We start from the raw sequence: 27,929 nt of genomic DNA, 5'->3' as shown, positions 1-27,929 counted from the left end.
AAACAAGGAGGAAGGTCGTGGATGGAAACACGGTTTTGAAGAAGCTATCTGTCTTTTAATAAGTCGAAGCCAAAAAGCATTTTAGAGGGAAGGAGATAAGAATTTCCCAATTTTAATTTTCCCCCCGATACGGATCGGACGCCCCACCCTGACGCCAGCGCCACCGATCCGACCGATTGATTGATTGATGGAGGGCGTTGGTGCCCGACTCGGCCGCTCTTCAACTCGCTACGGACCCGCCACCGTCTTCACTGGCCCGGTCAGGAAGTGGAAGAAGAAATGGATCCACGTTGCGCCGTCGACCACCGCTTCCAACAACCATTCCCACTCTCAGCGCCATACTAACCCCAACAATGTTACCGCCAATGCCACTGCCAACTCTTCTACTAACGCTTCGCATCTTTTACTTTTCAAGTGGACGCCTATTACACAGAGTCTCAACAATGGCAACGCCGATGAAAAGAACGCCGGCAAAGAGGACACCCCAACGGTGACAGAGGAGCCTCCTCGCCGAAAATTTAAATACATGCCGGTACCCGCCTTTTTCTTTCATTTGAATTATCTGGGTTTGTTGAATTTTGAAGTTTTAAATGCATTGCTGCAGCTTTGTTGGTCTACATTACTGGGATTTTTAGATTTACGTGTCTGAGTGTACTTGTAGGCAATTGGCAAATGTGGACCTTTGTCATATCGTGATAATTTGACAGCTTCCTTATCCACGCAGTACGGTGCATATGTCCTATTTAGGCTTCCAGTTGGGGTGTAACCCTAAGGCTTGCTTATGTTTGGATCCTGTGCTTGTGAAATTTCTACAGTGTCCTTCATTCGTAGAACAAATACTTTTTTCTTTTAAGAAGTGTGGTCGATTAATGCCACTCGTTTCTCCTCAGTCCTGAAGTGATGGTCAGGCATTTTCTGGAAGGTATTGATTGGAACCCCATTTCGCCTAGGGAGGAGGAGGAGCTGGTGATACCTTTTTCTTTAGAAGAGATTTAAAAGGCTGTTTTCAGCTGCGATGGTGACAAATCCACCTAGGGCGGATGGGTTTTCCATTGCTTTCTTCCAAATGCACTGGTATCTGATAGAATTTGGAAGGAGTTTTTAAGGAGTTCTTTGAAAGAGGTTTTTTGAACAGCTCGATGGTGGAAATGTTTGTGTCTGATTCCCAAAAAGGAAAATGCCAATAGAGTTGGGGAGTTCTGGCCTATCAGGCTTATCACCCGTGTTTACAAGATTTTGGTTAAGGTTCTTACTAACAGGTTAAGGAAAGTGTTGCAGGTTGCCCTCGACAATATTTGAAGCCCATGGTGCTTTTTAACAAGAAGGCAGACTTTGGACCAAGCTCTTATTCCTAATGAGGCTATAGATGAGTATAGGTTGAAGAAAAAGGAGGGTGTTTTGCTCAAGCTTGATTTTGAAAAAGCGTATGATCATGGGGATTTGGACTTTTTGGACTGAGTGATGATGAAACAAGGATTTGGATATAAATGGAGAATGTGGATGTGGGGTGTATTAGAAATATGAAGTACTCGATTCTCATCAATGGATCCCCAAAAGGGTCATAGAAGCTTCTAGGGGTTTAAGACAAGGGGATCCTTTATCCCCTTTTCTGTTCTTACTCGTAGTTTTAAGCTGGCTTATAAGTAAAGGGGTTGCAGGAAACATTAGTGACCCCTTCAGGATTGGCAGAAATTAAGTTACTATATCGCATTTGCAATTTGCGGACGATACTTTGTTATTTTGCTTTGGGAATTAAGAGTCCTTCCTCACTCTTAATTATATGGTGGCTTTCTTTAAGGAGTTGTCTGGTTTGAAAATCAGTAGGAAGAAATGCACCATCATGGGTATTAATGTGGATGCTAGTAGGAAGAAATGCACATCATGGGTATTAATGTGGATGCTAGTAGGAAGAAATGCACCATCATGAGTATTAATGTGGATGCTATTAGGATTCAGAGATGGGGGACGTGTTTGATTATGAGGTTCGTTCTTTCCCTTTGCTTTATCTTGGGCTTCCTTTGGGGGACAATCCAAGGGCTATTTCTTTTTGGGACCTCGTTTGCGACAAGATTTGTAAGAGATTGGCGGGATGAAAGAAAAGGTTTTTCTCAAAAGCTGGGTGGTTAACTCTGATTAGATTTGTTATGAGTGGTTTCTCGGTGTATTATATGTCGCTGTTCAAGATCCCTAGTTTGATTTGCAAGTATGGAGAAATACATGGGAGATTTTCTCTGGGAGGGGGCTGACTGAAGTCATGGTTCCCATTTGTTGAGTTGGGAGTTGGTGGGGCGTTCTGTGAACCAAGAGGGATTAAAGATTGACAATTTAAGAATTCGTAATGGAGCGTTGTTGGCTAAGTGGCTCTGGTGCTTTTCTCTTGAACCTGAGTCTTTATGGCATAGGATTATTGTGAGCAAGCATGGCGCCCATCCCATTGAATGGATGTCAAAATGGGTTAAAGGCACACATCGAAATCTCTGGAAGGAAGTTTCCTTTGAGCTTCCCATGTTCTCTCGGTTTACTCGTTGCTTTGTGTGGGATGGTGAGGACCTGTATTTCCAGGAGGACCATTGGGTGGGGGAGAGTTCCCTCCGTTCTTTATTTTCTCATCTATATCATTTATCCTCGTTAAAAAACTGCATGGTCTCGAATTGTCTGGTTAGTTTGGTGGATCGTGTCTCTTTCTCCTTTGGGTTCCATTGTAATTTGACCAAGAGGGAAGTGATGTAGGTGATCTCTCCTCTTTCCTTGCTTGAAGGGTGTAACTTTAGGGAGGAGAGAAGGGATGTTCGCTGGACTCCTAATCCAAGTAGGGGTTTCACGTGTAAATCCTTGTTTGGTCTTTTGTTAGATTCCTCTTCATATTCTGAGTCAGTCTTTGATGTGGTCTAGAAGACTAAGGTTCCCAAGAAAGTTAGGTTCTTTATCTGGCAAGTCTTGCTTGGGCATCTTATGGATAGGCTTGCTGGGAAGGGGACTTCGCTTATCTGCCCATTTTTGTTGCATTCTGTGTCGGAAGGCAGAGGAAGATCTTGATCATCTTTTTTGGGATTGCCATTATGTGAGGGCAGCAATGTGGAGCTCTTTCCTGCCAGAGTTTGGTATTTGTTTTGCTGGCTCTAGGAGTGTCAAAGAGACGATCGAGGAGTTACTCCTCCATCTGCCATTTAAAGATAAAGAGGGCTTTCTTCGGGTTTGGGATATTTGGGGCCAGAGGAATGAGCAGGTTTTTAGGGGTACGGGTAGGGAGAGGAAGCATAGTGAGATTTGGTTTTTGGCTAGATTTCATGTTTCCCTTTGAGCTTTGATTTCGAAGCTTTTTTGTAATTATTCTATAGGTAACATTTTACATAGTTGGTCCACCTTTTGTTAATGGGGGTGTTTTGATGGGCTGGTTTTTTTGTATACCTGTGTATTTTTTCATTCTTTCTCAATGAAAGTTGTTTGCTTCATAAAAAAAAAAAATACCACTCGTTTATTCATCTATTAGGACATTGGGCTTTTCCAAGTTTTTACCATTTATGTACAAGCTCTATAAGTTAGCTTTTAGCATCACCTTACAGGCTTCTTAGTACTGATACATGTCATATTTTCTTTCTTTTTTTATAAAAACAATTGCTTTTATTGAGAAACAATGCAAGCGCATCAAATTTCTACATACAGTAAGTTTTCCCCTACTTCAATACGTTTCCATCCTGTAAGGACCCTTCAGCCCTCCCTCCTTGGAACAATCTTTACCTCATCAAGTGTTTATTCTTGTCCATGTTAACTTTTTAAAGCACACAGTCTGATAGGGCTCACCAACTTATCCTTTCATGATAGAGTCAACACCTATCGCTCATTGTGTTGTAGAACTTTTAATAATCTGCCTCCCAAACAAAGTTCTATTGAGCTTCTTGCAACAATCTTTGTTTTTGAGCATGTTGCCTTTACTTTACAGATTACATTGGATAACTAGTGGCCGCTAGTTTTTGCCAGGCACCATAGAGTTTATCTATATTTCCACATAATTATGTCTAAGCCTCTACACATTGTTTGACATATGAGGATTTATTGATAGGATCAAGTTTGTAGCATGGCTTTGATAACACATGTTAGAATAGCAGACTTATCCATATCTTTATTTTTTGATAGAATCAACTGCTTTCGTTGAGAAAAAAAAAAGAAAGAATACAATGGGATACAAAAAACAAAAAAAAAAAAAAGAAAAAAAAAGAGAAAGAAAAAAGAAACAAGCCCACAAAAACCCACAAATTTCCAACTAAGTAAAATGTTGCCCAGAGGGTAATTACAAAATGTCTTCAATACTGAAGTCTGAAGAGAAACAAGAAACCTCACTCGAGATCAAACTTCACTTGAGTTTCTCTCCACGTCTCGAAACACTCTATTGTTCCTTTCCTCTCCCTCCCCAATAATGTGCACGACCTTGCCATCAAAGGAAAATAACCTTTCTCATTGGAGGATGGATCGAGGAAGATCTCCCCGAACCAAGTCAACATCCCTCTGCTGAGCCAACAAGATATCATACTACTTAAAGAGATCATTCCAAACAGAACTCACATACTGACACTTCTGGAGAAGGTGGTCAAGATTTTTCTTTGGTTTATGACAAAGGATACGAAAAAGAGGACCCGTTAACAAAAGCATCTTTCTCATCAGCTTATCCAACATATTCACATGACTGAGCTAAACTTGCTAGGAAAATAACTTAACTTTCTATGGTATCTTAATCTTCCACAAGACATTAAAAGCTGATTCAACAATAGGTGAGGGATCTAATAAAGTCCTAAAGAACGGCTTACAGTAAAAGCCTCCAAAGGATTTGGCCTCCAAACACGAGCACCCTTTCTCCCAATCCTAAAGTCATAACCCTCCACCAAAGAAAGAAGCGAGACTACATCTGACGTTTCCCTAACAGTCAACGGCAGACGAAAACCAAAGGAAAAAGAAACAGATTTCCCCGACCAATCTAGAAATTTCGGCACCACACAATTTTTTAAAGACAGATGATATAACCTAGGAAATGCCGAAGAGAGGTGTATCCCCCACCCAATGATCTTCCCAAAATACGTTTCCTTGTTATTGTAACTTTTTAACTGAGAGAATTTCCATGTTCCTTTTTAACTGCTATCTTGTTTTTTTGTACCTCTATTGCTTCTACTTTTTCCCTGGGCAGTTTTTCCTTAATACCTTTTTGTAGTTTGGAACATAAATCTGCTTTTCATTACTTAGTGACAAATTTTAAGTATCCCTTAGAAAAAGACAGATTCGATGAAGAGGTATGGGGAATTTTTTTCCCTGATGGTCTGGAAATAATGTAATTACCAACAATAAGATTTTTTTATTCTTGTTTCTTTTTCTCCCAACGTCTTTCTTGCCAGACTGTTATATTCTTTCTGGCATAGTAAAGTAAAGTTTCATGGCTTCCACAATGGAGTTTTATTCCATACCTTTTCTATCAAAATACAGGATTGGAGCTTTAAATTTGGGAAAGGAATGTAGAATAGATATGAATAAGATGGGCATCATTAAGATAGCACCTAGCCAGAAAGAAGAGAACCCAGTTTTAGAGAGATTAGATATAACCCTTGAGCGGGCATTTGTGTTAAGCTGGTTTAGAATTATTTTGTTTGGAGTGCAGGTTCAAGAAGTCGGTATTAGATTTGGACTGTAGGTTTAGAAATCCTGAGTTTTTGTAATATTTAGTTATGTTAAGTCAATCGTTAGATTTTAGATCAGCTTAAATTTTTCACTTTAATTATTATTTCAAATTGACAACCTTAATGATGTAAAAAAATTTGACTAAATTAAAAAATAACTCAGTTGTTTAAGATAATCATGTCAAAGATAAACAATGCTATTATAGTACGAGTATTTGCTGGTATTATTAATAATTTAATAGGAAATTTTTTTTTAAATGACAACTTCTGAAAATATTTACAAATATAGCAAAGTATCAGAATCTATCTGTGACCACGATAGACTGTAATATTTTGTAAATATTGTGGTTCATTTTTCTATATTTGAAAATAGGCCTTTATAATATATAAATGTTAGTAGATAATATTGTTAATTATTTTATGTAACATGTCTTGCTTCAATTAGGCAGCGCCTTATGACCTCTCGCCATGAGGCAATTAGAAGACTTTTCGTCTTAAAGTGCACCTTGCGTTTTGAAAACACTGTGATGTACTTAAACCCTATTTCTTTTAAGATAATCAAACTTAAACCAGTTAAGCCTAGGGTTTATAACAAAATCTCCTTAGCTAATTATTATACTGTGAAACTCCTAATTCTTTTCTACTAGCACCCCTAGCATAGAGCTGTGATTCTGATGGGCAGCTTGTCAACTACATTGGTAATTTTGAAGGTCTCACAATCGAGACTTGAGGTGGTGGCCTCTTGATTGAAAGATGGACATGTCCTTTTTTAAGAAATTCTTTTTGAGAAAGCATGATAGTGAAGATGGTGCTTCTTGGTTGGGCCAATTTCTGAAGCTAGTTGTGATGCAACTTCGCACATCCTGTGTAATTATTTTTTGAGGTGTATGGCTTTTAGTTGGCTCGCGATACAGACTTGGTTGAGATTATAGAGGAATTCCTTCTCAGTTTGACTTTATGGAGATTGATCATTTCTTGTGTCCTGTCAGGGGTATGTATGCTATTGTGGAATCTTTGGGGTGAGAGGAACAGTTTATTTAAAGGGACGCCCGTATACAAGATCTGTTTGGATTTTTTTCTTGCAAGAGTTTGATGCCTCGTTGGCTTGTTAGAGGGACGTTCATCTAATGATTGGGAAATTCCTTCTTCATCTGCCTTTAGAGAGAAAGGGCGTCTCCTTTAATTTGCTGGTGTGTATGCTGTGATTTGGGATCTGTGGTGTGGGAGAAACAATAGTGTCAAGGAGTGTGGAAAGAGACTATTGTAAGACTTGGTCCTTAGTGAGGTTTCATGTTTCTCCATGGGCTTGAGTTTTGAGGTTTTTTTGTACTATCTAAGCAACATTTTACCCATTTGGAAACCCCTTCTTTTGTGGGGTTCTTTTTTGGGTCTTGTTTTCTTTCATTTTTTCTTAAGGAAAGTTGTTCTTTTTTTTTTTTTTTGAAAACGAAAAGTTTGTACTATGTCTTTTCCCCCTCTTTTAAAAACGTAGGATATCTCTTTTTAATATCCTTTTTTATACAATTGGCAATGATAGAGCATATATGTTACAGTGCTACTGATTACTCCACTATTTTAAACCCAAGACGTGAACCTGGTCTTGTTTTCTTTCATTTTTTCTTAAGGAAAGTTGTTTTTTTTTTTTTTTTTGAAAACGAAAAGTTTGTACTATGTCTTTTCCCCCTCTTTTAAAAACGTAGGATATCTCTTTTTAATATCCTTTTTTATACAATTGGCAATGATAGGGCATATATACTACAGTGCTACTGATTACTCCACTATTTTAAACCCAAGACGTGAACCTTTCTTTACTCAGTTATCATTGTATGTAGGTTTATCTCTTAGATATCTTCACATGGAAGTCGATCCTTGGTTGGTTTTCTCCCCTCTCCTCGTTTTCTCTTTGTTCCTCCAAACACTAGAAGTTGAACTCTAAAGAAGATTCATATTTTTTCTTGCCTCGTCTTTGGAAGGATCATTTGCTTATACTTTGTTTAAAGAGGCTCGTTGACCCTGTAAGTGTATATAGTGTAAATGTGTTACTGAAGATTTGAATCACTTCGTTACAAGTTTTCCTTTTGCTTTGCTTCGAAGGTGTGGGGGTCATTTGTGGCCAGACATTTTTGTATCTCTTTGGTTTAGAGGATGGGTCTGAGATGATGATTAAAGAAAGGCTGTTTTGGTTTCAATGTTTTGGGATAAAGATTGCTTACTGTAGCGAGTCATCTGTTGATGTTTTGTTAGTTTTCATACAAGAAAGACAACTTTTTTACTCTATTTTAAAAATTTAGATAGTTCCTAGGATATGTGGAGTTTTGGTTTTGGACATAATATCTCTCTTTTAGTGTTATACTCCGGGGGGTGGGGGGTTAATATTAATCACCAAAAGTTGGGTTCTTTTCAAGGGATCACCAACAGTTGGGTTCTTTTTCTAGGTACCATTTGTCTTAATGGAAGATGGTGGTGAAGCTTCATAATTATGATTGACGTACACATCTAAATCATAAATAAGTGGAATGTTTAGAAGTTCTAAAGTGCATTTATTTGTCTTCGTGTGCAGATTGCTGTGTTAGAGGAACAAAAAAACGAGGCTGCAGAAAATGAAGCCACTGATAATGTCGAAGATGAAGCTTTAGAATCAGATGATGTTGAACCAAGTAGTACAGTAGCAACCAAGGGGGAGCTTCAAGATGAGAAACCAGATATTAATGACGTGCCAATGGAAGAAAGTCAGGTAAATTATATTTTGTTGTCTTACTAAGTAATTTCAATCTGCCACGTTATACGTTTCTGGGTTCTTTAGTGAGTATTGAGTACTCTTAAGTTTTCAAAATTAGTTATACACGCAATGCTCCATAAGCTCAATGTAAACTGATGAGCTATACAACTCTGAACTTATTTTCAGTAACCTTTGGAACTAAGCTTCATCTTTCTCTAGTGTAACACATGTATAATGGTCGGCCTTTTGATTTCATCAGTCTCAGGACAACGATCGTCCAGTGCGTCAAGATTTGAACGAAAGCACTTTGGATTTAAGTCTGAACTTGAATGCTCTCGACGATGGCGGCGAAGCTAGTTCAAAAGCTGATCACATTAGAGATGGCAAGAGAAAGGGCTAACCTTAGATTTTCTGGATTGCTTGGACCTGTCATTTTACATTAGAGAAGCAGCTACAGTCTAGTCCTTGCCAATTCAATTCTCTTATTGGGACTGAGTTACTTGACATCCCACATCTCTGCTAATCCTGGAAGTATATCGTTTCTCTCTAGTATGATTACATATTCTAATCTTGATTTGTTCACAGAAAATATACAGTACCAATTTTTTGATCCTTAAAATTCGATATCAATGTAAGAAACTGTTACGAGAGGCAAAGAAATTGTGTACGATTATCCACATGTTGAGATTTTAGCTTTGTTTGATTTCACTGTTAAAATGATCGTCTAATGAACTCACAATCCCTGCTATTTCAATTGATATATGACGTTTATTCCACATCTCTTCTCCATGTTAACTTCCCAACATGTCTACTTTTCCTTTTCAATTTTGGCTTCCAATTATATTCGGTTGTCCCCCATGGGAAAGAAATGAACATATCATGCTATTTGCTACAAAATCAAGTAAGCATCTGACTAAAACAAATTAGACGAGAAGGTTAATATTAATATAAGATCTTGCTTATGTAGGAATGAAAATGGGCTAAATCAAAATGTAAATGTTGTTTACGTGTTTATCTAGCTTGATGTGTTTTACAACACTAGAATAAAAAGTTCAAATTATATATTATACGTACTAACTTTTTTTGTATCATTAACTAAATAAAATTTGTAATAAAAACTAATTAAATGCTATGCTAATAGAACTTTTAATAATAATAATAATTTCAACCTGAACCCTTCCAATTCATAAAATGTTAGTTCTGTAGTAATGGTTTTTCGTTACAACAATTTACTAGATTGGGGTGAGTTCCACCCGTTGATTTCATTCTGCATTTTAGATAACAAATCAATTGGGTATTAGATTTTTCTTTTCATATTCATTATTCCCATATCCTTGAAATAAACTGCTTATATTCCATCAAGTTCAAGATGACCAATTTCCATAGATGTTATTAATGCACAATTTCCATAACTCATCCATTAAGAAGCGTTTCATTAGTGTGATGTTGGCTAAATAGGATCTTATTTATTTTTCCGAACAGTTTCAAGCATAGTGGCATAGCTACAAAAGTAAAATAAAGAAAGATAAATTGATTGAAAATAAAGGAGAAGTCATAGAGACTTTGGTAGGTCAGAATTGGAGGAGGAGATGCATGAAAAAGTAAGGGAAATTTTGATCGTCACAGAGATAAATGAAGAATAGATCATATTTCGTCGTCATTCTTTGGCAACAGCTACTTCCTCCTTGGAGAAATAATCATGCCTGTTACAACCATTTTGCAAATGAAATGTAAAATTAGTAAAGAGAAGATCGATCAATCACAAACAATCCTACCAAAATATCCAACTAAGAACTCAGCAAAGTTCAAGGTAAAATACAGTGGTTATATCTTTCTAAACTCACTTTTCTAACAAATATTTCTTTTAGTTACGTTAAAGCTTGTTAACATTTTGTTATAATCATCGAATGGGTTAGGATACAACTCTAAGAATACAAAGAAACACATGAACACTCGAAAAAAATTATTGAAATACAAGGGAAACTATAATATAATAGGAGCCTCTCGTGAGATTTCTCTTCCAAAGTCAACTTCTGAAACCCTTCCAATTTTGCTCCAATCCCACTGTCTCTATTTATAACCCTAACGAACTCCTTAGTTATTTGTTAATATGCCCCCACTTATAAACATACTGATAATCCTAATATATTCCTAAATGGGGAGTCTCGTACGTTCATTTTTTTACACCATTATTTTGTGTGAATATATTAAGGTTCACATTCAAGAAAACATAAATACAATTGAAGTCTAATTTCTATCAAGTATAAAATTTGCCTCAATGAAGATGAAAGTGATTAGTTGCCATGAAACAAAATCACATGGAGACCAACTAGTCCGTATGGAAGGTTCTTCCTTTTACATCTTAGATTTAAAAAGTTTTGCGGACTTAATATTCAAAAGTACATTCTAAAACTAGTGGCAAAGATGCACATGATTGATGCAAAAAAGATAAAATAAAGTTGAAAAAATGCAAATAGCATATTCACATGAAAATTAGGCTCTAAGTTAAAAATGTCGATAACGTAAACATAAAGCTTGTACTTATTACTAATTTTAGATCACAACAAAATCCCCTTGACCCACTAGAATCAATGCTGAGAAATGTTTTTCTTCATGAGCCTGAAGAAGTGAGAGATGACTTACTGTATTTTTCTTGTCAATTGGTAGATGCCAGTCCCTGCCATTGCAATGTTGACACTAAAAAGGTTCCAGTTCTTCTGCATTTTCCAGAAACAAAAAAGATATTCAGAGCTAGAAAGTGTAGCCATTAGCTAAGATAAGGTTTAATCCTATTGATTGATGAAGGTACTTAAAGGGATAAAATAAGAACTCAGCGTCAATTGACTTTTAATCTTATTATTTATTGTTTATGTATGTTTTTCACACCACTGTCAAAGTCAGCACATAATATTGAAGACCTCTCTCTACATCCATGATCCTACCTAACCAAGAATCCCCTCTGGCCAACCCCCCGACCAGGAAATAACCTCTTATGGTCGCTCTTCAATGGCCAGTGACGCCCCACCAAAGTCTTCCTTCCAAGAAGGAAGAAATTTCCATTGAAACTGACCAAGCTTGAAAAGGAAGCAGAGTTAGTTACTGAACACCGAAGACACTACTTTCTCCTCTATTCAGTGGAGTTTCCAGCCTAGCTTTTATCTACCCTCATTAGCCTCATGGAGTCCCTTTCATTCAAAAACTCTTTAAAGAAAAAAGGATGGCATGTCGGTTGAGAAGTTATCGAGCAGAATGGGGCACTGTGCAGAGACTACTAAGCTGGAAGAAAATGGTTGATGCGCAAAGTTGATTTGTCCCAGCGGTGAAAACAGAAAGGCTGGAATATTTTTAAAGACTTCCCACCAACCACTACACCTACACCAACCTCCATTAATGTCCCTTCCCACTTAACTTCCAACAAAGAATCCTACAGAATGCATCAAGTAATCACCCTGACCACCCAAAGGAACATCAGACCCCTTCTTCAGGACAAAATGGAGTCTTGATATAATTTAGTTCATTGGAGGCGCTTGTGGAGGGATTTGTGAAATTGCAACAAAAAAAAACCATCATCTCTCCTTGATATGGTTGAAGTTATCATCAGAATGAAGGAAAACTCATTTAGGTTCATCCCTTCCAATTTAGACTTCGGGCAACAAAGTCAACATTGACCTCTTTTCCAGGACGATTACTCCATTGCTTACATGCCTACGTTTCATAGCCCTACACTCATTTTCAAACATCAAAGGACATTTTGTTGAAGAACATGCGCCAAGCAGAAGTTTGTTCTCCATCCTGTGAGTTGTGAGTTGTGAGTTGTCCAATCAACGTGCCCTAATCTCTTTGTACAACCGACTGATAAACTACCACCATCGCACTTTTGAGACCCGTGCGCCACAAATATTATATTTCCTTCAGATCTTGATCCTTCATCCCCAACTAAGAGCTCTCACAATCAAATGAAGGATACTCCTGCCATTGCTATGGTCCCCTACTTAGTTCCTTTAAGCTCGTTTCCCCAACAATATCTCAATAGCAATTAGCCATGCCCATCAAATTATGTGGATGGTGCACCACACTTTTTTTTAAAAAGAAAACGAAGCTCTTTATTAATTATAATAAATGAGATTAGTGCTCAAAGTACAAAAGACTTTTACTAGGACTAAAATGAGTAAAAGATAAACAAGATAACATTACAAACAAGCTGAACAAAATCCTCTAGATCTCAAGCCAATAAAAGAGAACTAACTAAAAAGCAAAAATAATGTTCTTTCAATAAGAAGCTCAAATTCAGCTGAAGACTTGCACACTAAAAGCTTCAAAATGAATGGAGAGGAAACACCAGGGACATTAAGAAGCTCAAATTCAGCTGAAGACTTGCGTACTAAAAGCTTCAAAATGAATGGAGTAGGAAACACCAAGAAAAGGCAAAAATGATCCCAAGCCTGAGAAGTCTTGCTAAAAACTTTTGACCCAGCGTACTGCAATCTAACATCAATTTCTTTTCCAAGAGGAAACCATTATTTTGCCCACCAAAAAATGATGAAAAAACCAACCAGAGCTCCGAACTGCCAAAAACAAACTTCTGGAATAAAGAGGAGTCAGTCCAAACAAGATCCTTGCTTCAACATGCCTCCTAAGTGCCTTTAAAACTAGAATGAATGACTAGAATCTAGATCCGTATTATGTTGACCAAGAAGCAGTGGATGACCAAACTATCAAAAGTATCCGTTGAAAACCTTGTGATCCACTATTCAAAATTAAGAAATAATTGAGTGATGAAACAGAAAAAAAAATCTACTTTCGAGGACTCAACCAGAATTGTTCCACATTTCTCAACAAAAGACTTCAAATGCTCTGGAATTTCACAATGTTGAGCTTGAAAGGCAATTACAGGAACCTGCTTTTCAAAATTTAAATCTTCCTCAGGCTGGAACGGGCATTTAAATCAGATTTTAATTTAAAGGGTCCTTTAGCGATTAATCCTCCTTTTAAGCTGACTTCAACAAATGGTTGGCTTCCTCACTGCTTACACTAAAGGAGACTCAAAATCCAAAACACACTTCTTTGTAGACGAAGGGATCGGAGTTTCGCCAGGAAAGCCTCTAAAATTTTTTACCTTTGAATTAGGTAAAGAAAAAACCGTAATTAAATTGAGGATGGCTCTGAGGGTCTGTCCTGTTTGAATGGGATGGGGCTTGAAATTGGTCACACTTTGCCATCTAACAAATTCCAATTCTGATCTAACATGCTTTTATAGATTTTTGTTTTGAGGCCTACTTCAACCTCTTTCTTCTAACAAACTACTTTGGGAACATCTTGAATAAAAGCAGGAGTTTCTTAGGTTTTGAATGCTTTTACGACTTGGCTCTTGCCTCAGATTTGGCCAAGAAAGAAAGGGAAGGAGAATGTGAGATGGAGGAAGATTAAGTACTTGGGGCTTTCCCAGAAAAAGTTTTAGTGGACGCTGAACAGGCATTAGAGAAGGGAACCAAAGACTTTGGAGGAGCAAGGGAAGTGACCTACAAACTCCACAAATTCTGCCACTCCTTCAGTCTTATCAATGTATTTGGAGAACTCGGTAACCTCTTTCCCTACCTTAACAGCTACAAATTACTTATCTGGCTTTATGGAAAATTCCACAAGAGTAATTGGAAGGGAGAAATTAAATGGCTAGAATTATTTCTCATGGTTTCAATCCATTAAGATGGCCTTTGAGGGGTGTCACAAATTTGGGTATCTAACAGGAGAGGTATTGAGGCATACACCAAGAAACCCTCAAGAGCGAATCTGGAAAGGGGAGGACTCTCTTGTTCAGTCTTTGTTAATTAACAGTATGGAACCTCAAATTGGGAAACCCTTGTTGTATGTCGCTACCGCTAGGGACATATGGGATAGTTCAGAAGTTATTTTCAAAGAGGCAAAATGCATCTTGCCTTTATACTTTGTGTAAGCAGGTTCACGAGTGCAAGCAGAGGACAATGGATGCTACTCCATATTTTAACAATCTGTCCCTGATTTGGCAAGAGATTGATCTGTGTCGAGAGATTGGCTGGGACTGTCCCTATGGACATTGATCTTCACTATCACAAGGGATGAGAACTTTCATAGAGAAAAAACAATGTGGTGGAGATTCTTTCTTTAGAACTCGAGCACACAATTCTACAATCTATAGAACAAATCATGTTCAAGTAAGGTCATTGGAGGAGGTTCCATCTAGAAGTGTCATCCACAAACAGTGAAATTTATAACCCAATTGCAAAATCATTAATGCTTCTTTAATAGCTAATGAGCTCTTTGAAGAATACGAGAGGAAAAAAAAGGAAGTGATTATCAACCTTGATATAGAGAAAATGGTTGGTTGACAATTCTGATAATATTTTGAGAGACAAGAAAAGGGTTTGGCCATAAATGTAGGAAATGCGTCCAAGCTCGTTTGTATTTCACAAAGTATTCTATCATCATCAATGGAAACACAATAACTACTCAGAGCCTCTCTTTTTGTAAATTATAGCCAATCTTTCGTTCCTACATGAAAAATAGCTCCGTTTAAAAATTGGAGACAAAGGCAACTTCCATATGAAAAAGGCAATTTAACTTCCCAGAGAACAACCAACAAGCAGAAAACTATTCAACAAGATATACCTCAAACAAATCTCAAGAAAACCCAGAGCTACGCCCTAGAAGCCAAATTAACAAATTCCTCATGAGAAACTACCACTAATGATATCCAAACCAACTAATAAAACAACTGAGAACCCAGATACGCTACCCAACCCAACTTGATCAAATGAATTCTTCTTAACCAAAGATAAGAAATGTGGAAGACAACAGAAATACAATTTCCTTGAAACACAGATCATATTAGACGTAATGAGATCACTTTCTTCCAAGAAAAACAAAACCAGCAATTTCATGTATGGTTTTTCTTTGATATTAATGGGAAAATTTCACAAAAATGCAAACCGATTGTTTTTATAAGAGCTGAGAATTTTCCAGATACTAAGGATGGAGGGAGGGGATTTTGTAAGATCACAATAGTGTCCAAAGACAGGTTAGAAGGAGAATTCTCCTTTCAAGTCCCCTTTTTATCATTTGTTTGAGAATATCAATGTTGTTTGAAACATTGCAAATCTACGATTATCTTCCACAGTTTGAGGGAGAAGTTCACAAAATAAGGTGCCCAGAACTTCTAGATACACATCTTTTTCACGATCAACAGTCTCCGTAGCTTTTTGAGTAATTGGACCCTTTAATTTCAAACCACTCATACCAATAATGTACTCCATAACTGAATCATCAACCCCAATCAAGCTAGAATTTCTTCCAATTTCCTTAGTCTAATTAATGACACAAAATGATAAGATAGAAGACAAAAGAGAGAATTATCTTTGCTTAAAAGGTTTGAATTCAAATATCCATAATCTTCTTTTGAATTTTCCATAAATGCTGAAAACTCCTTTTCTCAAGGTAAAGAACTAAACGCAGAATGTGGAGTTCACAATACCGTTTTACTGAGTGTAGAAAAAAGAATAAGTAAACAAATTCTTATCTCCAAACACTTGGGAGGACTTTCTTGTTGGACCTATGGAAGCCACCTTATCCTACACATAATTGTTTAAACAAACACCTTTGTTCTTCTCAAATTCCAATTTCTGAACAATAAAACTTTGAATATCTGCCCATTGACAATTGAGAGCAAATGTTCATGATCATTTAATCGTATTGGATCTAGTTGACCTTCGGCCGAGGGTAAAAAGGGAGAAATGTCCAACTTTTCATCTTCTGAAATTGTTTTGTATCAAAGGTGGTCCAAAGAATTATCAACCTTGCTTAATTTGTTTTTAATTTTTTTACTACATTAAACAAAAAGGAAGGGAACAGCCTAAAGGCTGGGGAAGAGGAAACCCCCACCCAAAGGGCTACTTACGAAAATCTTGCCAATCCAAACGAATCAAAGCAAGATGAAAATTACAACAGAATTTCCTTGAAGTATGGCACTACCATGAAGTATTAAGCTGTATAAAATCCTAAACACTTAAAAAAAAAGAGGACTTGCTTAAAAAATCCTTCTATTTCTTTCCAACCACAAACGCCACAAGGGAACTCTAAGGCAAACTTCCAGAAAACCCGAAATTTCCACTTAAACTCCAACCACCAAAAGTTTCCAATAACCAATCATCAACCTGACCAAGGGGGAAAATAGGTAAATTAAAGAAAGCCAGCAACTTGCACCACCCACAACAAGCAAAGAACAACACAGAAATAAATTTTCAGATGTTTCCTGACAGCACCTACACAAAGGACGTATTGAGGGACCAAGAACTAAAGAGAGATTCCTTCTTTGCACCCTATAGAAGAAGTCAAGATAAGGGCTGAAATGAAGGCACATCATAGACCCTAGTGTTTGCACAAGGTTTCTAGAGAAACGTGTTTTTGTGGAGTTAAACATATGTTGATGTTGTGTTTATGTTGATTTAATGCAATGTGGTTCAATCTCTAGTACTTGATTCTCTAATTCTCTCCCGATTGAATGTGTACGCTTGATGTATGGAAGCAAAGTACTTGATATTCTTGAAGTTGGAGTCTCGGAAAAATATTTGTATCTGTTGGAATTCTTTCCTTTTTTTCTAGGCTTTTTCCTTGTTAGAATCCTAGAATAATTATGGAAAGATTATGGGAATGTATTCCTTATTTTCCTAAATCTTTTCCTTTTATATTCCATTGTGTACTCTATTTATTCTCCCTTGTACCTATTGCTTTATTCATTAGAAAATAATAACAACACAAACAATCGTGGTTTTTCTCCCGGTACTCGGGTTTCCACGTAAATTGGTGTGAACTCGTTGTCTCTCTTTTCAATAGTATCTCCAAAGAAGTTGAGTTTCAAGGAGTGGTTCAGGAGTGGTTCAGTCTTGGAGTCATGAAGGACTTCTTGCTATTGGGAGAATTCTCAATTTTTTGAACCTCACAAATGAAGAGAACTCCTTTATTGATAGAGTTTTTTGGCGGACTTTGTGGGTTTTGGTTTGGTAGGTCCATGGATCTGGCTCCTTGGGCCCAACTAATTAGATTTGGGATTTATTTAGCATTTTAGCTTGCTTAATTAGGCCTATTTATGGGCTCAATTGGACTTTAGCCCAAACAATAATATCAAATTGGACCAAATTAATTTTATTTAATCCAACAGTGACAATGAAAACACTTGGCATCAACGGGATTCTCCAATTTATGTCTTCAATTTCAATTTGGGACACAATCAACCTTTAATTAGTCTTAAATTTAATGATTTGCAATCTTTTCATTAATTTGAGAAACGACATGGCGATTTGTGGTTGGTCCAAAATTTCTCCTTCAACACCTAGTTTGAACAAAAGCACTTCCTGAATGTCCCTTTGTAATTTCAATTGAAGTTTAACTGAAACCACAAACATTTCCTTTAACTTCAATTTGCTGAACTATAATCCAAGCTATTTAGGATTTTAGAAGAAATTCTGGTTGGACTGCGAAAATGATAACCAATGGCTTCGAAACATCCAGAAGTCCCAGACTCTGAAGGGAGGTCCAAATTTCAACTTAGCCTAGTCCCCAAAATCGATGGTAGATACAGGTCTACTATGCTTCTATACTGCCCAATTTTCATGTGAAAAGAGACTATTTTTTTTCCATTTTTCAATATCCCTAAAGGATCCTCTGATATTACATTTGAAGCAAAGTAAAACTCCAAGAAATCCACCCCAATTAATAATTAATTACGAAAAGCATCCTTCAGAAATACAGAAATGAAAGTGATGACCATCTTTTTTCTAGCTAGAACGTATGATGGAAAATTCCCAATGTTCCCACATGAATCTATCCCTCCTCTACTTAGTGCAGCAAGGGTTGCACCCTTTCTTATGTAGCTCCTTGTTAAAAGACCAAGACAAGGTCTTATGATTATATGGCACAAAAGCCACTTCTAAGAATATTTAACTTATGCAGGATAGAAAAACTATCATAATTTTTCATCCAAAAAAATGTAAATGAAATAAAAATATTGAACCAACATGACTTGGAGACCAACAATCTTCATAATATTTATACTGTACAAAATATGGGTCATTCATATGGTTGTATTAGTATCACTTTAAGTTTATGTTTCCAAGTTCATTCGTCAAATCATTTCTTTAACTTACCGGTGTGATCACGGTGCTGTAACGTGACCAGATTACTCCAGTGGCTGTAACAGCTGGATGCATATGAAGTGAGCAAAACAAAGTCAATAAAGGAATTGTTCTAACTCGAAATCAAACTATAACAGAAAGGAAAATATATTAAATTATTGATTCTCCTTCAAAATTGCAATACGAGAGCACATGAGAAAAGAATTAGGTGATAGAAAAACCGAAAAGGTACGAAGTTTACATGGCTTGAATGACCTTTTTTTTTATCCCTTTGAACATCTAATGTCACAGATAACACACATACCTATTTGTTGAGGATAAGAAATTTTTTCTGGTGGCTTAGAGAAGTCAGCAATATTGGCTATACTGATACCCCACTTAAAGGTTGGTGCCCAGAAGTGAACTGTGTTACAAACAAAATTTAGCTCATAGAAATCATGTACAGATGGCATATTTAGTTTAAAGCATAGACTGAAAAAATTGCTTATCAATAGAATGATCTCAATTATTGCCATTACATGCCAACATTGCGGAGAACTGAAAAGCTACAGCAACAATAATATTACAAGACCACAAATGATAATTGGTTGTTCATTTTAATAATGAACAATATTATTAACAATGAAAAGTCTTGTTTCCTTTTCAAAAGAAAAAGAAAAAGAGAGGAAGATATTACCAAAGAACAAAAAAGGACAAAAACTGGGGTGTTCGAGAAGAAGCAACCCTTCTCCAAAGAGTTATTATAAAACAAAGCCTTCCAATTGAGATTAGTAAAATATATTGTAATTACTTTTAGTGATGCTCATTACAAGGCCACAGAAGTTTATTTCATATCTAATACCAGGAATTCCTACAATAGATTTTGCAATAAAATTTCTAGGCATATCATGTCACAATTTATTTTACATTAATGTAGGTATGAGCCACATCCTATTATAAAATCCAGTTGGTAAATCTTTCAATAAGGAATCGTATCATGAGACATTAGTCCAAGCAAGGAAGATATCTAATTTTTGTTTATTTATTTGTGAATAAGAAACAAGGTTATCAACATAAAAAAAAAAAAAATACAAAAGATGTCCTTATGCTGTGATGAGAAAAATATAGTTTCTTTTGATCCATATTAAAAAAACAAAAATTCATAGTTCAAACTTCAGATTAGGTAACCACTTGGAACATTTTAATACTACTTCATCGAAAATCACAAAGTAGAAGGAAGATCTTGATTATTTTTTGTGGGGTTGCTTGCTACTCCCCTTGGAGTCAATGTGCCTCAGTGTGTTTGTAGTTGTGGAACACAATAGGTATTGTCCTCTACCATTCTAGGATTGAGGAGATACTGCTGATCTTTCCCTCTTTGGGATAAAGGGACTCCTATGGTATGCCTTTTTTTCACTTTCTTTTGGAGAGTGTCTCCTCATGAGGAAATGAGCATTTTTAAAGAAGTGGAGGACTTTGGAGGAGTTGGGAGGTTGTGAGATTTAATATATTTTTATGGGCATTCGTTAACTAAACTTTTTATAACTATTAATTTTGGTAGTGTTCTTTTGGATTGAGGTCCTTTCCTATAGATAGGAGATGACTCCTTTTGTGGGCTTGTCTTTTTTATGTCTTTGATAGGAGTTTCTTACAAGAAATGACAAAGTGGAAGAATATGAAGGCAAAGAATCAGGCACAATAATATTGGAGTGTTAACGTTTGTGCTATTTTACAGGTGTTGTAGGGTTTAAGGAATAGTAGGATGTTTAGGGGGGTCAAGAGGGTGAGTGGAGACTTGTGAGCGCATGTCTATCTTCATGTCTCTCATTGGGCTTCAATATCAAAAGCTTTTTTGGAGTTATCTGATGAATTTGATTTTGTTTAGTTGGAATCTCTTCTTGTAGCGGTTCCTTTTTCTTTTTTTTTGTGGGCTTGTTTTTTGTGCACTTGTGTATTCATTCATTCTTTCTCAATAAAAGTCGTTTGTTGTTATAAAAAAAAATATTATGGGCAATTTCCACTCTCATTGGTGAATATGTGAGTAAATTTCTTGCAGAGAAATTTCCAACTTGAGAATTACAGCCTCTGTGATGATACATTGATGCCCTACAAGTCAAGAACGTGAAGTGTGTGGCTAACCCAATAACGAAAGTTTCATAAGGGAACTGGAGCAGGCTATCATGAGACAAACAAATGATCTTTCTAAAGAGATTCGATTTGGAACTATTATATGTCCAAGGTTCAATATTGAAATAATTTAAGAGGTTTTCCTTGACTTTGTCTGTGTCAACAAACAATTCAAAATGCCTAGACTTTTTTAGAACAGGTTCGAGTCAAATAGTAATGGTTTGAAGCACAACCAAGAGCACTTAGTAACTTTACCCTCACCATGAAGTAGGAGCTACAAGATAAAGACACTTCAGTTTCGCTTGTCGGACACATATCACACACTTGTTAGTGGTATAGATGTGTTAGACACTAGTTATACAAAGTCGAAGTGCATGGAACATTTATGCATCAAACACTTGCTAAGTAATAGACACATATAATAAAAATAATTATAATGGAAATAATAATATTTTAGACTGAAATCAAACTAATTTTTTAAGTACATACATGCATAAGCTCATTGACTTCGAATTCCCTTGTGTAAAAATGATACATATTTTCTTCAAATGAATATTTTAATAAATGTGTCATTGCCATGTCCATATGTAGATTCTAAAATAATAGCATGTTGTCATGTCCATGTCACATATCTGTCGCATAAGTCATACCCATATTTGTGCTTTTAAGAGAACAAGCACAATTCAACCTTCACGGGTTGAGCTAGTTGTAAGTAAATGGCTAAGAAGGGGATCTTACGAGTTTCTAAAACAAGCACAATTCAACCTTCATGGGTTGAGCTAGTTGTAAGTAAATGGCTAAGAAGGGGATCTTACGAGTTTCCTTGACACTCAAATGTTGTAGGATCAAGCAAGTTGTCCCTTGAGATTAGTGGAGATGCACGTAAACAAGCTCTGACGCTAAAAAAAAAGAAAAAAGAACACAAGCACAATTCCCTATCAAAACACATCCTAGCAGGAATATTAAGGAAGTACGATTCATAGGTGGGAAAAGTTTGTCCAGAAAACGATAAATTGAGACTCATATCTCCTGATTCGATTATTTGCTTCTCCTTGAGATATCATTATGTTTTCAATTTGCGCAAAGGTAATAGCTCTATATCCAATCAAAAGGTAATCTTTTCCTCTACACGAGATATTCACGAGAAACAAGTGGGCTATGCATGGGGTCTAAATACAAAGGTGATAGGACTAAATCCAAAGAATCCATTCTTACATCCACGTTATAATTTCACGTTGACTGACTAGTAGTTGCTAAATACTCATTTCAGATTTTGCACTAAGCATTCTATAAAACTATCTGGGCTTCATCTGCATTTCAAACCATCTGAAAATCAATGGTCATGGGCTACCCGACCCACATAATACACGAGAAAATGAGCATCGCAACGTTACAATTCCAAATAAATTTAATCAATCATATTGAAAATGGATCTATCGCGACCCAAATTCTGCTTAGAAAATGAGATGGTATGAAAAAAGAAATAGATGACTATAAGAAAAAAGAGGTAACATACTTCAATTTGCTCCGTAAAGAACAAAAATTACAACATGAATTGTGAAAGATCGAGGAAACTAACTGGTTTTAGGGCCAGCAGGGTGGTTCCACAACGCTTGGAGCTTCGAAGCCGCCATAAATACTCTTCTTCTTTGTCCTCAAGCTCAAAGGCCCTTGCCACCAGCTCGAATTTACTTCTGAATCTGTTCAATCAAAAGAAATGTGTTCTTATAGAAATGGATTTTCGAGGCGGCCAAACTGGTCAATGGCCAGCGCGGTTTTGATATTCCTCTTTTCAGTCTCCTTTCTTTTTGCTATATTTAATATAGCCTAAATTAAACAAACAGTGTTAATTCATTAAAATGCCCCTCCAACTTTTCCTTCCAAATATAATTGGGGAATCGACAAAAATGGGGTAGAAAAAGAGTTTTAGGATTGATTGTAAAAAAGTTGAGATTTAGGATAAATTGGAGGTGAAATGACGAAAATACCATCTTTTAATTTCAATTCACATTTGCTCTTCTTTTCTTTTCCAACCCCTCTCTCTCTCTCTCTTCAATGTCATTCACCTGAAGGAAAAAAAAAACAGAATTTCGAAGGCAGCCTTCTTCTCCTCTCCTCATAGATTACGTAAAGGGAAAAAAAAAAAGAAGAATCATTCTCTTGCAGTCTCATAGATTACGTAAAGAAAAAAGAAGCATTTCTCCTCCTTCTCATAGATTATGTAAAGGAAAAAGAAAAAAGAAAAACCCATTTGCGATTCTTCTCCTCTCTCAAAAGTTTGTCAACTTTCCGCTTTACTCCGGTGTCGTTCATCATCTACTCCGGCGAACATCTCACGCATTGTGGTTTGTTTTAATTTTTAAATCTGAATCTGAATTGTGTTGTGTTATATGTATATATATTTTTGCATCTTAAATGTATAAATCAAATATTATTTTTTATTGTTTCAAGTTGATTTAGGGTTGATTTAAGGTTGCTTTATAGATGTTTCAAATGATGTTAGCAATTTATCATTATTATTATTTTATCTCGCAAACATCTGGTAGACATCTCGCAAACATCTCGCAGGTTCTTAAATTGAAATGTTTAATCTGAAATGAATTGATTTAGGGTGACTTTTAGCTATTGTTTTTTGTATCTCGCAATATCCTAAACATTTTGTAGCTGTCAATATCGTAAACATGTAGGGTGTGACTATGCACGTTTTATTTAGTATTTACCTACTGTTTTTTAATAAACTTTGTTTATGTGATATGTCAAATTCTAACTTCAAATCATTTTTTGCAGCAATTGAAAAGTATAAGGTGGTTTAAGGATGTCACATGTTCCCATGTTAGTGCGTTACGGTGGTATGTGGGATGAGAGGCGAAGAAAATACGAAGGAGGCATGTTAAAAGGCATCGTTGTCAGTAAAGAAATAACACATAAAGATTTACAGGCAGAATTATATGACCTTGCAGAAGTTGACCCTTCAAAGTTCGACGTAATGATAAGATGCATATATGAGATAAAAGTGGAACACGAAGCTCCTACATTTGAGTTAAGCAATGACCGTGATTTGAAGTTTTATCTTCTTAGTGAAAATCCATTAAAGGTCCCTTTATACGTCTCATTTGAGCCTAAAAGTAATCAAAGCAAAAAAGTGTTAAGCAAAGATTACAATTCAGTATCTGGCAGCAACCAAGCTCATAACTTAAACCCTCATCCTCCAATTGTAATGGATACATTAAATGAGAATGAAGTTCATGTTCGTGAAGTTGAAGTTGGCTTGTGTGATAACGTGATAGGGACCACTTCGGCTATATGGGAATCATATGAGTCATATGATTCGAAAGATGAGACTTTTACATGGGAGCCAGTAGAGATGAATAGTGAATCATTTGACATCCCACAACATAGAGATGGTCCTACAAAAGATTGCAAAGGAAAATGTAAAGTTCGTTACAGCTCTTCTAGCCAAAAGTTGAAGACAGACAGGAATGATTGGTCCGAAGAAAGCTCTACAAGTGAGGAGTTTGATGTAGGACAAATATTTTTTTCCAAAAAAGATTTGTCAATGAGATTAAGTGTCTTGGCAATGAAAAAAAAATTCAGTTTGTAGTAAAAAAGTCTACAAAAGAGGTTCTCTTTGTTAGATGCATTGACAACAAGTGTGGTTGGAGACTGCGAGCGATGAGATTGAAGGATTCAAATATATTTAAGATTAAAAAGTATGTCAAAGTTCATTCGTGTTCTCTTGATGTTTTGAATCGTGACCATAGGCAAGCAAAATCTTGGGTTGTTGGAGAATTAATAAAGTCAAAGTTCAAGGGAGTCGGTCGTCTATACAAACCACGTGATATCATAGAAGACATGAGGCAAGACTATGGCATAAATATGAGTTCTGAAAAAGCATGGCACGCTAGAGAAAATGCGCATGAACGAGTGCGCGGGTGTCCTGAAGAGTCATATAATCTATTGCTTAGATATGGTGAAGCTCTCAAACTTGCAAATGTAGGTACAATATTTCACATGGAACTTGAAGATGATCGTTTCTTCAAATATCTTTTTATGGCTGTTGGTCCATGTGTTCGAGGATTCTTAAACTGCATTAGACCGGTTATAGTCATGGATGGAACATTCCTTAAGAACAAATATCGGGGTCAGTTGATAGTTGCTGTTTGCTTGGATGGTAACAATCAAATTTATCCTCTTGCCTTTGGAGTGGTGGACAGAGAAACAGATGCTTCAATACAGTGGTTCTTAGAGAAATTGAAAGGTGCAATAGGAGAGGTGCCTAATCTAGGCTTCGTGACAGATCGAAAAACATGTTTTTCTAAGTGTATTGCATCGGTTTTTCCCTCCGCATTCCATGGACTTTGTGTCCAACACTTGACTCAAAATTTGAATGATAAATACAAGAATGACACTATAGCTACTTTGTTTTACAATGCATCTAGAACATATCGTGAATCAACGTTCTCAGAAGCGTGGAGAAGTATTCTTGCATTTCCTAATGATTCAGGAAAATATTTAAACGATGTTGGAATAACACGTTGGTCTCGTTTTCACTGTCCAGGAAGACGATATAATATGATGACAACAAATATAGCAGAGTCCATGAATTCTATACTGAAAGAACCTAGAGATTTGCCTATTGCTTCATTCCTTGAACATGTTCGAGCTTTGCTACAACGTTGGTTTTGGGAGCGTCGCAAGAAGAAGGCATTAAAGTGACGTCTACATTGACTAAATGGGCAAAGTTAGTTCTACAAAAGAAACAAGAACGAGCTTTGACAATGAAAGTCAACCCAATTGATTGTTACCAATTCCATGTTAAAGATTTAGATAAAGAGGAGGTCATAAATCTTCATACTCAAGAGTGCACTTGTAAGGAGTTTCAAGCTGAGCAACTACCATGCGCACATGCTATTGTTGTTGCACGGGATCGCAATATAAATGTTTATAGCTTATGTGCTAACTATTACACTAATTAATGTTTGTTGGCAGCATATTCGGAGGCCGTCTACCCAGTTGGGAATCAGTCGGAATGGAAGACAACTGAAGAATATGTACATATGACTGTCTTACCTCCGAAAGTAGTCAAAAGAGTTGGTCGACCGAAGAAAAAGAGGATTTCAAGTGTCGGTGAAGCACCAAAATTGCATAAATGTGGTCGATGTAAAGAAACAGGCCACAATAGATTAACGTGTACCAATCCAATTTCATACATTCAGAAGTCGAGCATACAAGATTAGTACCCGTCTTGGTACGTAGTAATAGTTTTATACTTGCTTGGTTTGTGCTTGCGTTGTTTGCATGATCACGATGTAAAAAATGTTCATTTTTTCAATGCAGATGGAAGATGCTTATAAAATTGTGTCCTGTGTTGTTTGCAAGATCACTAAAGTCATCTCACTGACAATTCTAAGTTGAAGACTTTTCTTCTGCAACTTCAAGACTTTCCTTCTCTTTTTTTTTATCCTACTGTGAACTGTTTATAGAATATTTACTCCTTTGGCATTTCAAGCTTTTTGAGAAAGACTTGAAATCCTATTATGACAATATTGTGTGCTTTAGAACTCAATAAATGCTCTCCTTTTGCTACTGCAGTATTAATGATGCAAATCTTGCTGATTACTTTTAGTTTTTACATTCATCTTCAAGGTTCAGCCTCTGTTAGTTTTTACAAGGTTCAGCCCTTGCTGATTACTTAAAGGTTCAGCCCTTGCTGCATTTCAAGCCTCTTGCTGATTACTTAAAGTGTGCAGTAGTAGTATAAATGCAAACCTTTTGCTACTTTTAGTTTTTACAAGGTTCAGCCTCTTCAAGCATATGAACCACCATTTGCATGAAGGGCCTTGTAGATGGAATCTTAGTCGTGCAGCGAAGTGCGATCCTTACCACTTTGACTGCGTTCTCCACCTGAGCCTATGATATGCTGGGATCTACCATCTCTTTCAAATTACCTTTTAGATATCTCATTCTGCTTTCCTGTTGTTTTCCTGGCAGTTGTCTTAGAAAATGGGCTTCTTTTATGTTGGTACTTCCATTAGAACAACTCCAAAGCTGCAAAGAATAATGAAAATGCTGCTATTGGTTAACAACAAAGGTACAAAACAAGACACAGATCAAAATGCTGCTATTGGTAATGAGGATCAATTGTTCCTACATAAGATGTTTTTATAATGAAAACCTTCTACGTGAGGCTATATATAAATCCATTTTTCACTAGGAGCTAACTAAAACTATTTCCATGGGCATTGAATACCAAGCATAATTCTCTAGACCACTCTTGTATCATGGTAAACTTACATCCCCCACATTTTATCATATCATAACCTGTTAATGTATGCAACGACCAAGTCCAATACTTTACCACCGTCATACAAAGAAGGCTCTTGCTGAGATAACAGAGCTATCAGCAACCTTCTGGAAGTTTAATTGATTTGATGCAGAACCTGAACCCATTGGTTCTGCAGTTCCGCAGCCACCACAAACCTCTGCTCCACCACCGGTAATCTAAGCTACCATACATTGAAATCCAAAAATGTTTCTAAGACACCTGCCAAAAACAATTAGCATTCAAAGAGGTGAAATTTTCATACATTGTGGGATAAATTGGCCTTCCTAATTCTAAGAGCATGAGAATGTTGCTCTCACCTGCATTGTTGTACATTATATAAAAGTTCTGCACACTTTACAATTTTCCAAGAGAATGAAATAAAAATTGCATACCAAAAAACAAAAATCATATTCATTCCATTATATAAAACTATTTATGTACATAGTTTGGAACATATACAATTCCTTCAAAAGTTGGAACTAAAAGTCAATACATGGAATTGTTGGTCCATAATTGAAATGCCAATTGTTTTCTAAAATATGACATGTTTTCTTGACATAATGTAGCTACATCTAAACCAGAAGCTTCATATTCGAAATACTTAATTGTAAATACACCACAATCACTATTGTTGCGTTGAAGTGGAATGGAGTCGACAATGACAAGTGGCCAAGGTTCCTTGTGTGTTGATGATCCGCCTCTCCTAACAAAGAATCCAGTAGTATCGAGCAAATTTGGCACCATCTCTTGAATTGGCTCTAATATGCTTCTCATATCTTCGGCACTCGTAAGCGACGGAAGCGAATCCCATACCTTAACTTGACAACGTACCAAGTCCAAGCATAATAGAATCCAATGATTGCCATGGATATTGAATGGAGAGTAAATGTAATCAACATTCACCCAAGGATCTTGACAGTCTTGTTTTGATCCGACAACATAGTCAACCAACCGATACT

The 27,929-nt window shown here is 36.5% G+C and overlaps 3 protein-coding genes across 3 annotated transcripts; 2 read left to right on the top strand and 1 right to left on the bottom strand.

Annotated features, from left to right (window-relative positions):
* The first annotated feature begins 40 nt into the window (after nucleotides 1–40).
* On the top strand, nucleotides 41–9,157 carry LOC101221727. Its single transcript, XM_004150378.3, has 3 exons — nucleotides 41–532; nucleotides 8,221–8,394; nucleotides 8,639–9,157. The coding sequence occupies exons 1-3, from the start codon at nucleotides 188–190 to the stop codon at nucleotides 8,777–8,779; spliced, it is 660 nt and encodes a 219-aa protein (XP_004150426.1). The 5' UTR covers nucleotides 41–187; the 3' UTR covers nucleotides 8,780–9,157.
* A 607-nt stretch (nucleotides 9,158–9,764) lies between these two features.
* LOC105435495 (mitochondrial pyruvate carrier 4) lies at nucleotides 9,765–22,458 on the bottom strand. The gene is made up of 5 exons (XM_011656850.2): nucleotides 22,225–22,458; nucleotides 18,844–18,942; nucleotides 18,552–18,604; nucleotides 11,023–11,096; nucleotides 9,765–10,082 (listed from the first exon to the last, which is right to left on the bottom strand). The coding sequence occupies exons 1-5, from the start codon at nucleotides 22,277–22,279 to the stop codon at nucleotides 10,037–10,039; spliced, it is 327 nt and encodes a 108-aa protein (XP_011655152.1). The 5' UTR covers nucleotides 22,280–22,458; the 3' UTR covers nucleotides 9,765–10,036.
* A 1,859-nt stretch (nucleotides 22,459–24,317) lies between these two features.
* Nucleotides 24,318–25,361, top strand: LOC116402997. Its single transcript, XM_031883634.1, has one exon. It carries the CDS (start codon nucleotides 24,318–24,320, stop codon nucleotides 25,359–25,361), a length of 1,044 nt encoding a protein of 347 aa, XP_031739494.1.
* Nucleotides 25,362–27,929: the final 2,568 nt, after the last annotated feature.

Source organism: Cucumis sativus, chromosome 1 (assembly GCF_000004075.3).
Source record: "Cucumis sativus cultivar 9930 chromosome 1, Cucumber_9930_V3, whole genome shotgun sequence".
NCBI classification, from domain to species: domain Eukaryota; kingdom Viridiplantae; phylum Streptophyta; class Magnoliopsida; order Cucurbitales; family Cucurbitaceae; genus Cucumis; species Cucumis sativus.
The sequence above is the reverse complement of the archived record's forward strand: the minus strand, read 5'-3'. Positions and strand labels throughout refer to the sequence as shown.